The 17,677-nt window shown below is 43.0% G+C and overlaps 1 protein-coding gene across 4 annotated transcripts in view; it reads left to right on the top strand.

Annotated features, from left to right (window-relative positions):
- Positions 1–8,727, top strand: part of LOC114246576 (Salt-inducible kinase 3) — a 45,258-nt gene extending 36,531 nt beyond the window's left edge. For all 4 annotated transcript variants that reach the window (XM_028179159.2, XM_028179160.2, XM_028179161.2 and 1 more), the window contains 4 exons: positions 745–851; positions 1,981–2,071; positions 3,136–3,278; positions 6,343–8,727. In XM_028179159.2, coding sequence (XP_028034960.2) covers positions 745–851; positions 1,981–2,071; positions 3,136–3,278; positions 6,343–7,836 — 1,835 coding nt within the window. In that variant the 3' untranslated portion in view covers positions 7,837–8,727. The remainder of the gene's footprint in view (positions 1–744; positions 852–1,980; positions 2,072–3,135; positions 3,279–6,342) is intronic.
- Positions 8,728–17,677: the final 8,950 nt, after the last annotated feature.

The following is a 17,677-nucleotide window of genomic DNA, read 5'->3' on the forward strand; positions in this document are numbered from 1 at the left end:
GAAGGGTTTTATTTCAGATTTATTCGTTTGAGATCTTTAATGGAACTCATTAAGGTCTGTCCATATAGCAATTTCGGACCTGCGACTCTGGTCCCCTTATTAGAGTCAGGAATTTGGACCTCATGTTTGGGGACCACGAATACGGAATAGCCCGACACAGGGGTCTTATGTACTCTTGGCGACTCCCGTCCGAGTTCGAATGTACTTAACGGGATTTTTAACTTATATTTCGTCCGTACTGCACTCTGTGGGGCATTACTGAGACAGTGACGTCACATGTCAGCAATCAATTAGGAGGTATATTTTTAACTTTTTGGTTCTGCATGTGTGTGTGTGTGTGTTGTGTGTGCACATGTTTTTTAACGTACGAACGTAGTGTGTATTTAAACGTAGTTTTCAAAGCACTAGTTTTGAATGATTTTTTAGTATAATTGAAAAGATATGTTAATCATTGGTAAAGTTCATTACCCCGAATCTGGCAATCCTTACGAAGCGTTCGTATGAGTTTCAATGCAACAGTGATGTTAAATGGTTAGCCGGGGTCTTTAGTCACTCCCACCCGTCACAACGAGACGCATCACTGATGGAAGGTAGTCCAGTGTCAGCTCACATTACCTCCACTACTGAAGACCGGTGGGCGATCGCAACCTACTAGTCGTGAAAGCTGCTTTAAACTTTAGATCAAAAAGCTCTATATTTCTGGACGAGGACCATCAGTTCACATATTCAAATTAATGTGGACAGCCCGGGAGCACGCGGAGAGGTACTCACCAGTGCGGCGTGCTGAGTGCTCCCCCCCCAGGGTCGCGCATGACATCGCGTCCGCCAGGCTGGAGTACCAGCAGCTACAGGTACGTCCGCAGCCACTGAGCGGGAATTCCTCTTAAGTGTACTGGTGGTAGGACCTCTTGTGAGTCCGCGCGGGTAGGTACCGCCGCCCTGCCTACTTCGGCGTGAAGCAGTAATGCGTTTCGGCTTGAAGGGTGGGGCAGCCGTTGTAACTATACTTGAGACCTTTGAACTTATATCTCAAGGTGGGTGGCGGCATTTACGATGTAGATGTCTATGGGCTCCAGTAACCAGTCCACCCATCTGAACAATAAAAAAATAATCTTTTTTAGGGCGTGGCGGTGGCACCTACCTGTGCGTACGGGCTTCTAAGACATCCTAGCACTAGTAATCACGTCATGGGATCTTGATTAAGATAACCAGTGTTCACTAGTAAAATGATTGTATTGTCGTCGGTCCTTGAGCGGATAGTTAAGTTAAACGGGTTCATTGCAAACTACCTGTAGCCACTGCGTTCATCCACAGTGCGTTTCCAGAGATATTTTCTGCCACGTACCATCCGGCTTTGGAATGAGCTCCCCTCCACAGTGTTTCCCGAGCGCTATGACATGTCTTTCTTCAAACCAGGCTTGTGGAGAGTATTAAATGGTAGGCAGCTACTTGGCTCTGCCCCTGGCATTGCTGACGTCCATGAGCGACGGTAACCACTTACCATCAGGTGGACCGTACGTTCTGACTACTAAGCAAAAAAAAAGAGCGTCGTTAAATCGGTAAAGATTACCCTGATTATTATCACATAGAGGGGGAGCAGGTGTAAATAAAGCTAAGCTTATCAACAGTCGATACTGGGTTCCGTGCAACACTTTTCGTTTTCTTAATGCATAAATACGTTTTCAACAAATGTTCACAAATGACTACCATGATGAAGTGGTTATAATTAATCTGGTGCAATAAATATGTATGGTCCTCCCTTTGTGTCCTATTTAAAATGTGGGAATTGCTGTTGATCTATATACATTGAGAATGAGCCAGGCATCTTCAAATTACCAAGTCTTCGACAGTAACCGAAGACCGGTTAGTGGACCGTTGGTAAATGTGATTTAAAGCCTGAAAACACGCCATTATTACAGTGGTTATAAATGTCAAGAAATGTCGTTTGAATAAGGTAAGTGGGAAATGTTTGGTTTCCAGCGCGGTCTTGAGAGGCGAAGCAGTAACAACGCGGGTCCCTCGCCCCCCCTCAACGACCCGAGGCTGCACACCCCCGCCGCTTCTATGCCAAGTGAGTTCAGTTCTGTGGAGGGTACAGGGGAGAGCGCTCTCTGAGTTTATAAGTGTCTGTCGGAAAGCGACCGATCAGGGCGGCGTCTACGTAGCGACTGGTGTAATTTTAAAGATGGCGCCCAAATTAAATTAAATGGTTCAACTCTGAAGAATACTATTTGGTCACGACTGCTACGCTAGCGATGATCGGTTTCGGTGTAGTAATTGGTTGCTGGTATAACTGGCCACTTCCAACTGGTTCCTCATATAAGACAGCTCTCCTTCTATCCCCTATATTTATAAAATAATTCCCTCCGGTCTCTTTACTCACGCAGGCTTCGGAGTTAAGGATCGCATCGATCAACCCCACCGATCGTGCTAGAAATTTGTCCCAAATTTTTTTTATTGCCTTTGTTGGCAATCTAGCATACAACCCACCTGATGGTGAGTGGTTACCGTCGCTCATGAACGTTGGCAATGCCAGGGGCACAGCTAAGTCACTGCCTACCATTGACACACAATAATAAGATATTCGACAGAAACAATCATCAATGCACATCGCTTGATACACACACGATCGACATAATCTTTAACTTCATAACATTCATTTTGTTTTGAGAAAAAAAATATCAAACAATAAACAAGATCAATTCAAAAATTATGTTCGACCCCCCCCACATATCGTCTTCTCGCATTAAAATTGTACAATCTCAAAACTTACTAAATTTTACAGGAGAGTGTTTTAAAGGTTTAACATATGATATTTTTAATATCAATCATCTTTGCAACATTAATTTTTACTGTTAAAGTAAGATAAAATTATGCATTAATTTTGTTAATAGTAGTCAAAACATAGGTAAACTAAAAAAATTAAAAAAGAATAAACTACGCTCTTTTGACAGTATTTAGAGAGAAAAATACTAGTGATACCAAATGTTTACGCGTACTAACTCAATTTCGCATATTTTTGGAAATTGTACACTTTTAATGCGAAAAGGCGATATGTGCCCCCCCTATATACGGCATGTTGTCTATGGTTGTGCCGTCGGCCCGGTCATAGACAGTGTACGTTACGGCGCCCAGGTTCCCCCATCCACGCGGGCGCTCCGGCGCTGGACCTGAGCGCGCTCACGGCCGAGGCCAGCCGCGCCGCGCTGCGGGCCGTGCAGGCCGCCTGCCCCGACCACGTGCTGCACGAGCTGCACGCCACCATGCTGCTCACGCAGGTAGCCACCGACACCCCTCGACTTACTCGTCACCATAATAATACCTAGGAACACAAGCACGGTCATCCAACCCCAAATTAGGATCCCCTGTGTTATGGATACCAGACACTGACATATTTATATACATTCAAGTATATACATATATAGATAATGTACATCCAGACGAAGAGCAAACCACAGCCTATCACAGAAATGCTTGCCCTATGTGGGTATTGAGCCTATGACCTTCGGCGTAACCATCGTCAGGTGTGCTGATATACTTAGTCTGGCCATAAATACTGTTACAATTAAAAATAAACAAAAAATTACATTTGAATTTGGAATCTGTAATTTTTATACCTAGTCAGGTCATAAGTATTGTCACACAGTAAAAACTTTTCTTTTAGAATGCTGGCCACAAAAAAGTTTATTGAATTCCAATTTCGAATTGTTCATAAAAATAAAAATGTATACTTTTAGAATTTTACTCATTTTTAAATATGGAGTGGACGCTTAAAGAAGACCGTGTTGCAGTTATTACGTTGCATCGTTGCGGTTACGCGCCAATTCAAATTTTTAACATACTGAAAAATTTGAATATAACCAAAAGATTCGTTTATCGTACCATCAAACGATACAATGAAGACTCTAGTGTAGATGACAGGTCAAGAAGTGGTCGCCCTCGGTCTGTTAGGACTCCAGCAGTGATAAAAGCTGTGAAGGCGCGAATTCAAAGAAATCCCAAACGTAAGCAGAAACTGTTGGCCCTTCAGATGGGGTTAAGCAGAACCACGGTGAAAAGGGTGTTAAATGAAGACTTAGGGCTTCGGGCATATCGAAGAAAAACAGGACATCGTTTGAATGCTCGTCTAATGGACCTGAGACTGAAGAGATGCCGCGCTTTGTTGAAGCGGTACGCGGGAAAAAAATATCGGGAAATTCTTTTTTCGGATGAAAAATTTTTTACCATAGAAGAGAGCTACAACAAACAAAATGATAAGGTGTACGCACACAGTAGTGAAGAAGCGAGCAACCGTATTCCGCGTGTCCAACGAGGTCATTTTCCATCCTCGCTCATGGTATGGTTGGGAGTTTCATATTGGGGCTTAACAGAGGTACATTTTTGTGAGAAAGGTGTAAAAACGAATGCAGTTGTGTATCAAAATACAGTCCTGACGAACCTTGTGGAACCTGTTTCTCATACCATGTTCAATAACAGGCACTGGGTATTTCAACAAGATTCGGCGCCAGCTCATAGAGCGAAGAACACACAAGACTGGCTGGCGGCGCGTGAAATCGACTTCATCCGGCACGAAGACTGGCCTTCCTCCAGTCCAGATTTGAATCCGTTAGATTACAAGATATGGCAACACTTGGAGGAAAAGGCGTGCTCAAGGCCTCATCCCAATTTGGAGTCACTCAAGACATCCTTGATTAAGGCAGCCGCCGATATTGACATGGACCTCGTTCGTGCTGCGATATACGACTGGCCGCGCAGATTGAAGGCTTGTATTCAAAATCACGGAGGTCATTTTGAATAAACTTTAGTGTCATAAGAATCTATGTTTTGTTAAGTTCATTTTGGTATATGAATGTTTACATAATGAATAAACTTGTTTCAATTATTTTACATTAAACATGTGACAGAATTTATGAGCTGACTAGGTATGATTGCACATTGAGTTTTCTCATTTTGGCGCCAATACATTGTACAATATTTTGCGATATTAAAATGGAGTGGGGTGATAAAGAGAACCGAATCGCTGTGATTGCATTACACAAAGTAGGTATGGAGCCAGATGCAATTTTTAAAACTCTCCATACGCTTGGTATTAGTAAAATGTTTGTGTACCGGGCTATTAATAGGTGCAATGAGACCTCCTCTGTTTGTGACAGAAAAAGGTCTGGCCGTCCACGTAGTGTACGTACGAAAAAGGTGGTCAAGCAGTAAGGGAAAGAATTCGAAGAAATCCTGTCCGAAAGCAAAAGATTTTATCTCGGGAGATGAAGATAGCACCTAGAACCATGTCGCGTATTTTAAAAGATGGCTTAGGACTTGCAGCCTATAAGAGACGTACTGGTAATTTCTTAACTAATAATTTAAAAGAGAATAGGGTGGTAAAATCGAAACAACTACTGAAGCGGTACGCAAAGGGAGGTCATAGAAAAATTTTGCTTACGGATGAGAAAATTTTTACAATTGAGCAACATTTTAACAAACAAACTGACCGTATTTATGCTCAAAGCTCTAAGGAAGCTTCCCAATTAGTCGACAGAGTGCAACGTGGGCACTATCCGACTTCAGTGATGGTTTGATGGGATATTAGCTATGAAGGAGTGACTGGGCCATACTTTTGTGGAAAAGGTATCAAAACATCGGCACAAGTGTATCAAGATACCATTCTTGAGAAGGTAGTGAAGCCCCTTAACAACACCATGTTCAATAATCAAGAATGGTCCTTCCAGCAAGACTCGGCGCCAGGTCATAAAGCTCGGTCTACGCAGTCTTGGTTGGAAACGAACGTTTCGGACTTCATCAGAGCTGAAGACTGGCCGTCGTCTAGTCCCGATCTTAATCCACTGGATTATGATTTATGGGCAGTTTTAGAGAGTACGGCTTGCTCGAAACGCCATGATAATTTGGAGTCCCTAAAACAATCCGTACGATTGGCAGTGAAAATTTTTCCCATGGAAAGAGTGCCTGCTTCTATTGATAACTGGCTTCAACGTTTAAAGGACTGTATTGCAGCCAATGGATACCACTTCGAATAAGCTTTTTATACTTTAAATTGTTTTATATTTATGTATTAAACTAACACACTGTAAAAGTAATAAATGTTATTTGCCATAGATTTTTTTTGGTTTCCTTTGTAACAGTATTTATGACCAGACTAAGTATATATAGAAAATATTACAATCGCGATTAAGATCCGAGTTGAATTTTACATAAAAAGCTTAGTAAAATAATTCAACTCAACTCTTATTAAAATCGGCACAATAATAGATAATCATAATACAAATAGATATAATAAATTGTGATGGCTAACAATGACGAAAGATGACTAACTCTAGCCCTTGTTTCCAGGACATGGCCCTAAAAATCGGCGTGAACCTGCACGCGTTGTCCCCACACATGAACACGTCCCAGGAACTACTCAAATGCATACACAATTACACGAACTACACATTACTGTCCGGTCATACGTCGCCGGCTAGTCCCGGATCGCCTCTGCACCAGATAACCGAAGGTCTCAGCTACCTCCACACCGGTTCCATAACGAGAGGAACCCCCCAGGCTTCGGCCACCCCCCTAGATCTACGAAGCAACGTCGATATGGACACGGGTCAATACCCTCAACTGCATCCCATGATCCACCCCCAGCTTCACATGGTGACGCACAGATCCTTAAACAACTCCCCCATATCAAACCCGGGGTCTCCGTTGGACATGATCCAGGAGGAAATAGGTAATGGAAGTGACAAAACCGAGAGAAACTTCCAGAGCTTCATATCGAATCATCCACAGATCAGTTTAACGGACTGCCTTGGCTCCGAAATCACATTAGTCGCATCCTCGTCGGAAGACAGTATGGACAGCTTGGAAAACACCAAGTACCCCCTACCGCAGTTCGTGATATCAGAGCCCACAGACCTGGACGATAGGCCGTCCATAACAAAAGGAATAGGCAGGAAGGTCAGCCAAGAGACCGAGGTCCACGATCAGGCGAAAGACGCTGAAATGCAGTCCCCGAAGGACGAGGAAGCGAAATTCCTGACCGAAGACCTGAACATTAGGAGGGGCAGTGATAAGTCGCTTGGCTTCAGTGACGACTCGTTAAGCAACGACTCCGCGAACGCGTCTCCCAACTGCGAGCAGACGATACAGTCGATTTATTCGAATATAGTCTCCATTAGCTCAGGGTTCAGCGAGAACAGGGGCTCCTTCTCAGAGCACCGCGAGTCGTTCTCGTTCTCGGACCGGGGCAGCTTCTCCGAGCGCGGGGAATTGGGCAGGTCCTCGTTCTCCGACCAGGGTCGAGGGAGCTTCTCAGAAAAAGGAGAAACGCCTAGATCGTCGTTCAGCGCTCAAGGCATCCTCGGCGAGGTAAAGGAATACGCGGAGGACGTTTACATGTCCCGTGAAACCGAACTGGCGCCGATCAGAGACATCGACAGGCTTCAAAAGTCCACCATGGATCTGCGTTTGACTGACATTTGTAAGCCAGAAGAGAAGATGCCGATCCTGCTGAGTCCCCAGAAGGTGTCGTGCGTGCAGGAATACTACGAAGTTGCCCTGTCCACGTTCTGCTCCAAATTGGACTCGACCAGAATAGTAGAACTCCTGAAAGACGCCATCAACACCAAAGTCCCGCCTCAGAGTATCTTCGTGGAGAAGGTGGCCAAAGACGGAGACAACGGCTACATAAATCTAGAATATTCTGGTGGAATTCAAATCGAGCTGGTCGTGTGCGAAAACAAAGCCATGGAGAAGAAAGGCTTGAAGATGAGAAGGATCTCAGGAGATCAAAGGGAATACGGGAAGCTGTGTGAACAGCTCATCACCAGTTTGACTGTTTGAATATTTGAGTCACCTCCCGTTCTCCCCTCCACTGATATTTGATTACCGAAATGTAAGGATTGATAATGACTTCACAATGACAATGTTATTGCAAGTTAAAGTTTTCGGAAGTCCCGCCTCGAATGACGGACACCCCAGCGCGCGTCCAGCGCCGCTAGTGTGCCCACACAAAGCGCGGAGACATTGTGGGTTTTATTTCGTGATAAAAAAAATCTGCTGGATATTTCAAATTCCTTTCACTCGTGCATATCTTCGGTACCGACAGCAGAAAACGTTTTTTTTTTTTCGATAATGCAACATAATATTTAATGCTTGCGTCATTCGCTTTAGTGTAAGCGAGAGAGAGAATCGTGGAAGATTCACTGCGCGATCACAACAAGACACGATGGGCCTTTAGATGGTAATGCTCACGGCCTATCTGATGTTAAATGGTTACTGCGGCTCATAGGTCAACATTGCATCAAAAGACGGTCTGGTACCGAAATTCGAGGATTTGTATTTCAGCTAAATGTCATCACTAATTCGTGCCTTGTTTGGGTCGCGCGGTATCGCCGTCTCGCTCGCTCCCCCCACCATCGAACAAGAGCGAGTGAGACGTCTATAGACTTCTGTCTTCATTTTAAAATCGCTGGTCGATTAATTTAAACGAATTTTAATAGCTGTCTGTTTGGTCGTGCATTCATAATGTGTAGTGCTGCACTACAATACTAGGGATGCGAAATGACTCGTCAATGTTGTAAGTCAAAATTTTGAAAACTTTAATACTCTTAAAAAAGTTAAGAAAAACACAACAAGAGTACATGTAACATAAATCAGGTGAAAACAAAAAAATGTTTATATCAAAAGAAAACAATTTATTTTAAACAAAGAAAAAAAAAAACAATACCATCTCTATTCTGTGGACTTAAAGCTTTCAAACATTGTGACTGAGCTTTAAGCAACAATCTTTTGTTTGACCCTACAGACATCTCGAAGCCCTTTACAATCACCGATGCGACGACGATATATCGCCACGACGGATATGATCTATCGTGTCTATCAATAAAATATAGGAATCCCACGACGTAAATTATTAAATGTCATATCGATTCTCACCACGATTTTTTTGTTGACGGAAATTAGAAACCGTCGCTCCAAGCTCTAAAGTGAATATAATCCTGTTTGAGGGTTATAAAAACTGTTGATACCGTTAGAGCATAATGACGCGGTCGTCCAGTTCCATTAATAACGCCCAAGACTGAATAAGAGGGTAGGCAGATTTATCTGTTCCAAACCGAAGGCGTCTCTAGCCAATGTAGCGCCCTCTAGTGACCAAGCGATCAAAATGAAATAGGCACGAATGTCTCATTGACAGTGCCCAGGCCGGCGCCCTCTGACACTAGTTAGAAGTCACCATAGGTAAAGCCAGCTCTGCTCCTAACATCCCGCAGTCCTCAACCTACCTGTGGTCATGACCACATTTTGACGACCCGAACATTAGTAGTGTATATCCACCTCGTTACATCGATAATCCTCAATGTTGAGGGTCGTTTCCTTTCTGAATAATGTATAAAGCATTAACATATTTAATTCATTTCACCCACCTTCGTAACAAATAGCACAAAACAACCTGTCGACCTTTTTATAAGGTACTTTTTTCTGAAAAACCTTTAGAAACTTCTGCAAAATACGTAAAAATAAGCTCAGCTCTAAAGAGTTTCAATATGGACACACAACTAAGCAATTAAACATTGAAATACTGACTGCTGAATCACACAGCTCACTGAAATTATTCGTGAAAACAATTCCAGTTGGCCAGCCATTCCTGATGCACGGTAACATTAAAAATACACCTTTTGAAAGATTTAGCTTCGAATCAAACGGCACGCAATGTAACAAAAAAGCCGAGACGCGGGTCAATGCTCTAATATACCGTAACATACCGTTGTTAAGTTTGGCAAACCATTCACTCGTGCTAATTGTCGCTAAATTAAGAAGATTACTTATTTGCGCGAATAGTCCTCTCAATCCTAGCGTGTATATCAATAAACACACTAACATCATCTCTATTTATTCCAAATGGGAGAGGATTCCGCCACGTCCTTTAAGGTCGAGGCGTAACGGATCTCCTAGTCTAGCAACTAGACTCGTGGGTTCCGCCTACCCACGCCCGCCGTGTGTCAGGAAAACAATAAATGTAGAAGCCACTGTAACTAGAAATAAAATTAAGTTATTAGGTTATTAAGAACGACGACGGGCCGGTCCTGGGCATTTCAAAGAGTTAAGGATAAGAAGATTTACTACCGTCATACAGTGGTTGTAATTTCTGCTGGCTTTAAAGACGCGTGGGCAAGACAGAATTGCGGTGGTTCGCTCATGTTTTGTCTGACTGGCCACACGATGGATATTGGAGGTCTTGTTAAGTTTCTTAAGCCTTTTGTGAAAGGAAGCAATCTGACGGTACTCTGATATTGAATCGGCAATTTCAATTGTCAAAAGCCGACCAAAAGTGATTCCCTTGTGCGTTATGGTACGAATGTTTCGATATCAAAACAGTGATTAATAAAGTTTTAAATTTTATTTTTAAGTTAATAAAATCGTTGCGTGTTTGATTAAGAGCAATGTATAAACAAATTGAGGGAATGTGTATGTAAACGCCATCTATGATGCGATCTATGAAACGGCGTGTCAATTCAAATTTTCGTCAGTACTGACACTTAGCTCGGCTTAATTAAATTATCAATGCTCCCCACGTGTTTACTCTGACGGTACATTCACGGTACGTATGTCATATCTGACAGCTGTCAAACGACAAAGAACTTTATTGACGTGTCGGCTTGCTTATGATGGAAGTCTATGCCTATACCGGCACGTTCAAAAATGCATTTAAATAAACTTTTTCCAAAAAGTGCTTCTCATTCCTGGATATATATTTTTTCGTGAAGTTTCTTTTTTTTTTGTTAGAGGAAGAGTGAAAAATTACGTGCATATCAGAATCCTGCATTGATCCTTGTGGAGGAATTCCGTTTAAAAATAGTGATAAATGAATGTGCAATATTAGATTTGTTTTTTTTTTTAAATGCAAAAGAAACTTTTTCAAAAATATCTTTCGTTTCTTTTTTTTCTTTCAAAATCTCGCCATAGACATAATATTACGTTTATATTATAATTGTTTATTTATGAAAATTCATAATGTTAATGTAAATAATGAAATAGTAATAATTTTGATTATTATTATTTTTTTTAAGATGTAAGTACAATAAATAATGTTTATAAAAATTATAAACTTTGTTTTAATATACCGGATAGGTATACCAATATACTTTTTCGGTCTGAATGGCAGAAATGCAAACCTGTGCGCATCTTTGTCTTCTGCATTCCATACCATTTTATCCATCCCACCACAAAGCCTATTTTTGCCGCAAAGTTACTATTACTACCGTACAGATAAAATGTTATTACGCAATATATTTTTTATTGCCTTTGTAGGCAGACGATCATACGGTCCACCTGATGGTGAGTGGTTACCGTCGCCCATAGACGCCAGCAATGCTAGGAGCATAGCCAACCTTCTGCCTACCGTTAAGTACTCAAGCCTCGTTTGAAGAAGGACATGTCATAGCGCTCGGGTAACACCGTGGAGGGGAGCTCATTCTAAAGCCGGATGGTACGTGACAAAAAAGATCTTTGGAAACGCACTGTGGAGTCTGAATTGAAAAGTTTGTAGTTTAAACGACTAAAAACAACAACAAATTCTTTGGATAAACTGATTGTTTGGATCTGAAAACGAAACTGCCCCAGTGTAAAACTCGGATCCAGTCCAAGCTTCAGTTCACGCTGACCCGCACCCAGTTGACAAGCGAACAGCTTCCGCGAATAATCGCGAGCGAGCCATTTGTTCCTGCGACTGCAAAAAACCAGTCGAAGCTCAGTAATCTAAGGAAATAGCTCACAGAAATCAAACGGCATTAAACTTCTGCTGCGTGTAGTCAGTACATAGAGTCCAGTGTGCTTAGTGCGAGTTTTTTAACGTTCTCGATAGCGTAAAAGTTAGCTCATATTTGTATGGAATGGGATCGTTTGCGTACGTTTGCCGTTATGGGCGCTGTTCCAACTGCATACAAAATTGGGTTAACTTTTACGCTATCGAGAACGTTAAAAAACTCGCACTAAGCACACTGGTCCGAAGCCCCTGTCAGTAGACCCGGCATAGATAACTCAAGAATTCGAACAGAATGAATCTGGAAGGAAGGAATACGTAACAAATATTCACGTATGACTTCCACAGAGAAGGAATAACATGGTGTAATAAAAATCAAAACCCGCACAATTATAATTTGCGTAATTACTGGTGGTAGGATGCCTTGTAAGTCCATACGGGTTTTTTTTTTTTGGTCAGGAGGAAATCGCCGGACTTCCGCCCTCCCCTGGGGACGGCGGGCGGAGCATGTCGGAGTCGAACCGACTAAAACCTCCTGTCGCTCAACAACCAACGTCCAAACCTCACATGAGACAGAACTCATGAAAAGGCAAAGGGGGGAAAGTGAAGTGTATAGTGCGGAGCACATCTCTCCAATCACCCTCCCCCTCGGGACGCCGGACTGGCGGTCGTCGGCGCCACGACCACCAGCCCTCTCGGTCGGCAGGCTATCCGGAGCCCGCCTAGATGGCGCCGGTTAGAGAGAGCTATCCTACGGAATACCCCGTTGGGTCAGTACCAGCGTGGGTCGAGGATAGCCGGCCTTCCATCACCCGGATGCTCTTGCGTAAAACGAGTGCAGAGCAGCTTGCACGACGTCTTCTTAGGTCCCCCTCGCCGGTCCCCAGACCGACATATGAGGGGGACCCGAAACACTTAGAGGGCCAGGGCTTGGGCGACATCCGCCTCCCTGGCCCCCGCTCGACGGCGGCGGGCTTGCGCGTCTCTAACGCGCCCCGCCGCCTCCTTCTGCGAGATGGTGCACTCGCAGAAGTCGAGCATCGCCTTCCACGACTCGTCGTCGCCGAGCATCGATGCCACAACACTCGGCAACGACAAGTCGTTTCCTATTTTTGCGACGAGGACACGGCGCCACCCCTCCCATGCGGGGCAGGCGACGAGCGTATGCTCTGCCGTGTCCAAGTCGCAATCACAATGGTGGCACTCTGCCGTCGGCTCGGCTCCGATCCGGTGCAGGAACTCACCGAAGCAGCCATGCCCAGTGAGGACCTGCGTGAGCCGGAAAGTGAGGCGTCCTCTGTCACGATTCACCCAATCCACAAGGACTGGGCGAATCGCCTCGACGGTCCTACGACCAGCCGAAGGATCGGCCAGCCGCCTGGACCATGATTCCAGCACGGACCGCCGAGATTGGGCCCTCCGCGCTCTAACCACACTGGGGCTGGGACGCGCCACGCCCCGGGCACGAAGGTCAGCCCGCCACTGATAGTCAGCGGCGAGCGCCTCCGCTTCCAGAACCCAAGGCGGCGTCCCAGCCAGTACACACGCCGCTTCGAAGGAGATGGTGCGAAAGTCCATACGGGTAGGCACAATCGCCCTGCCTATTTCAGTCGTGAAGCAGTAGGTAATGCGTTTCGGTTGGAAGGGCAGGGCAGTGTTACTGTAAAAACTGAGATCTTAGAACTAATATCTCTAGGTAGGTGACGGCATTTAGGTTATACATGTCTATGAGCTCCGGTAACCACTTAACACCAGGTGTGCTTTGAGCTCGTCCACCCGTATAATCAATAAATAAAAATGCTGAAGTGATTATTTATTGATAATAATTCGTAGTTTTATAAACCGTTTCAATGACTTTTAAACACTTATTATATTTTAATACCACACAATTCGTAATTCTACAAATGTTAAATGTTATGGTCGCGAGGATTGAACCAGACTACGCGAAAACAGATTGTCATACGACTAATGTTACTGGTCAGATGCAATTATATATTAAAGTTCTTACTAAACATACATTACCTATAGTAATTTCAGGAGATTATCACTGATTTAAAAAAAACTCTTGACCAAGGAAACTGCTAATCCTATTTCCGTCTTAAATAAATTTAATCAGCCCGTGCTTGTCCGCCCGCTTGAGTCGAAAACAAACAAAAAAAATATATCACATCCCTTTGTGTATCTTTTTTTTTGCGCGTCCGCTGGAACTTGTCAAATTTTGACAGCTACCTTAAACGGATGTGACTAATTTGGGTTTAGCCGCCAAAATAAGCTGTTTAACTTAAAATATACGTATTCAAGTTACAACCCGGAATCACGGTAGACTTACAGAAAGGCCCAAGACGAATGGTTCGAAAGAAATGCATTTTTTTCGCGTGGTTTCCGTTTCCCGCCTTTTGTGAGATGTTTTTTTTTCTACTAGAAACGTGCCAGGCACGCGGCTTTGGTGCGACAGGATTTTTTGCTTGTGCAAATATTAGTTTCCTTAGACGGCCCGGAATTTATGTTTTTTTTTTGAGGTCGGGTATTTAACGATAATCGATTAAGCATCGAGAAAACATTTTTAAATTTGATTAAATTGAATATTAATTTTCAGCTATTTTAATGAGCCTTGTATTGTGTTCCAGACAGCCAAATAGTTATATGGATAAGTGCTACTCTGGGTAGGTATCTCGGAGGACGTATCTTCTTCTTTCTTCTTCTTGCAGTGCCTCTTCAATCCTGAAGGTTGGACGTTAGCTTCCTGTACTCATCTCTAACAGCAGCCAACCGGAACAGCTGTTCGACGGAGGCAATACCGGTCCACTCCCGGATGTATCACTGCTGTCTATCCCTTCTTGTATGGTCATGTCCGATTCCTCAATATATCTATCTCTCTCTAACATTAACCAACCCTCACTTCCAATGAAGAGAATTAATGAACAGCCAAAATCAGTATCTCAACGGGTCTAACACAAAAAGGTAGGTATGCACATGACATAGATATTTATGTTGTTCCTGCCCTCATTCTAAGGAGAAATTTTAGTCGTCGTCGTGGCCTAACAGATAAGACGTCCGGTGCATTCGTGTTGAAGCGATGCACCGGTGTTCGAATCCCGCAGGCGGGTACCAATTTTTCTAATGAAATACGTACTCAACAAATGTTCACGATTGACTTCCACGGTGAAGGAATAACATCGTGTAAAAAATGAAACCCGCAAAATTATAATTTGCGTAATTACTGGTGGTAGGACCTCTTGTGAGTCCGCACGGGTAGGTACCACCGCCCCGCCTATTTCTGCCGTGAAGCAGTAATGCGTTTCGGTTTGAAGGGTGGGGCAGCCGTTGTGACTATACTTGAGACCTTAGAACTATATCTCAAGGTGTGTGGCGCATTTACGTTGTAGATGTCTATGGGCTCCAGTAACCACTTAACAACAGGTGGGCTGTGAGCTCGTCCACACAGCTAAGCAATAAAAAAAAAAAAAAAAAAAAAAAAAAAATTCCGGCCGAACTAATCGTTTTAAGCCATTACACAAACTAGCCCAAACAAACAAACATACAGACCTTCATATCACATCATTCACTTCATTTGTGAAGGCTGATTAAACCAATACGTGATACACAAATATGAATTATAGAAAATGGCGACTTTGATGTGTAATCCAACTGAAATGATCAAAAGTTTTTTTTTTGTTAATATACGGCAACCCCTCGTGCAGCCTTGAATACAAAAAAAAACATTATATAACACGTACAAGGTAACGGAAGCATCGTGTTCTAAAACGGTTTTACACACATCCGGTCGTATTGTTCGTACTTCCGCTCATTCGGACAAAAGGGATGGATGTGGTTATTGTACTATTGACCATTCAATTTATGACATATTTTCGTTTTTTTTTTGCCTTGAAAGATGCTTAGATGTAAATAGTAAGTTGTTAATACATTAAATACGAACTTAAATAACTTGTCGCTCACGAATGGCGTAGTTACTGGTGGTAGGACCTCTTGTGAGTCCGCACGGGTAGGTACTACCACCCTGCCTATTTCTGCCGTGAAGCAGTAATGCCTTTCGGTTTGAAGGGTGGGGCAGCAGCTGTAACTATACTGAGACCTTAGAACTTATATCTCAAAGTGGGTGGCGCAATTGCGTTGTAAATGTCTATAGGCTTCAGTAACCACTTAACACCAGATGGGCTGTGAGCTCGTAAAAAAAAAAGATAAGTATGTATTTCAGTCTCCAGTACCTATAACACTGGGAATCCTAATTTGAGATCGGAAGACCGCGCGTGATTTGTTCCCAGTTATTTATTTAAAAAAATTATACACTTTTCACGTGTCACGAAGCGATGCACTTGAAATTTACTGGATGTTTTTTTTTATTCCTTAGATGTGTAGTCGAAGCTCACAGCCCACCTGGTGTTAAGTGGTTACTGGAGCCCATAGACATCCACAACGTAAATGCTCCACCCACCTTGAGATATAAGTTCTAAGGTCTCAAGTATAGTTACAACGGCTGCCCCACCCTACAAACCGAAACGCATTACTGCTTCACGGCAGAAATAGGCATGGTGGTGGTACCTACACGCGCGGACTCACAAGAGGTCCTACCATCAGTAAATTGGGATGGAACTGCTGTGGAAAGAAAGAAGAAGAAAGAAAGAAAGAAATCATTTATTTGCTAAGCATAACAGAAGTTAAAAGCAACGTGTATGCTTTGTCATTATTTGAAATACGAATTTTAGTGCAGTGCAAGGTATTACGTACGTATAACTATTGCGGACTATTACACTATTTACTATACAAATACTAGCCGTACTCGCCCGCTTTGTTTGGCATTTAAAATTAACATTATTTTTTATTGTCATTATTATTATCCAACACTGATATAAATATTAGCCTATCCATTAAGTACATGTATTTTCTACATGGATACCAAGTTTCAAGTCAATCGGATGAATGGTTCAGTAGTCGCCACTTCGATAAAGCGGCACGACACGAAAACCCTCTCAACGTGGCCGCCGGTAACTACATTCCCGATCCTATGGACAGAATGGAAAGCAGTCGACGTCGCCCAAAACACGTCATCTCGTCACAGTCCAGTAACAATTTTGTTTTTCCTTTGATGTGTCCCCCGTCGGACGGATTCCTTTTGTGTGTTTTAAGTTTATTTTATACAAAAGTTTAGGTCTGTTATTTATCGATTGAGGCACTACGAAGTCTGCCAGGTCAGCTAGTCTGTCATAAAAGTCTGTGACTCTCTCTGTGAACCTCTTCGTGGCCAACTTCATAACGTTGTATACTAAAGTCCAAATTAACAATAAAGAAAGGAAGGTACTGTTTTTTTTGAATATTTAACACAATTATCTGTCATAAAAGTGACAGTCAACGACATCCTCGCAGCCGACTTCCGGCGCAACGATTTCCGGTCCCGACGCATCTTATTGTCTGTTACATCACGGACGCCTGGCCGTCTGTCATTGGCACGAGGAATTAGAAATTTAACGTAGTTTGAGTAACCAGCTGACATGTTTTTTTGTCTTCATTTTATCACCGCAGGAAATTGGCGTTATTAAAACAAATTGATATATGACTGATATAGCTGTGAGTGGGACAGTTTTTAATTTAACAACATGTTTTTTTTTTTTTTTTTTATTGCATAGTAATATATACGTGGATGAGCTTTAATTGGTTCCCGAAGCCCATAGACATCTATAACGTAAATGCCACCACCCACCTTGAAATATAAATTTTAAGGTCTCAGCATAGTCACAACAGCTGCCCCACCCTTCCGAAACGCATTACTGCTTCACGGCTTAAATAAGCAGGGTGGTGGTACCTATCCGTGCGGACTCACAAGAGGTCCGACCACCAGAATGTACAAAGACCTTCGCTTTTTTTATGAAGGAAGGATTACTGATGGTCCGGTGATTCGGTTTCAGC

Source organism: Bombyx mandarina, chromosome 23, assembly GCF_030267445.1.
Source record: "Bombyx mandarina strain Sakado chromosome 23, ASM3026744v2".
Classification (NCBI taxonomy): domain Eukaryota; kingdom Metazoa; phylum Arthropoda; class Insecta; order Lepidoptera; family Bombycidae; genus Bombyx; species Bombyx mandarina.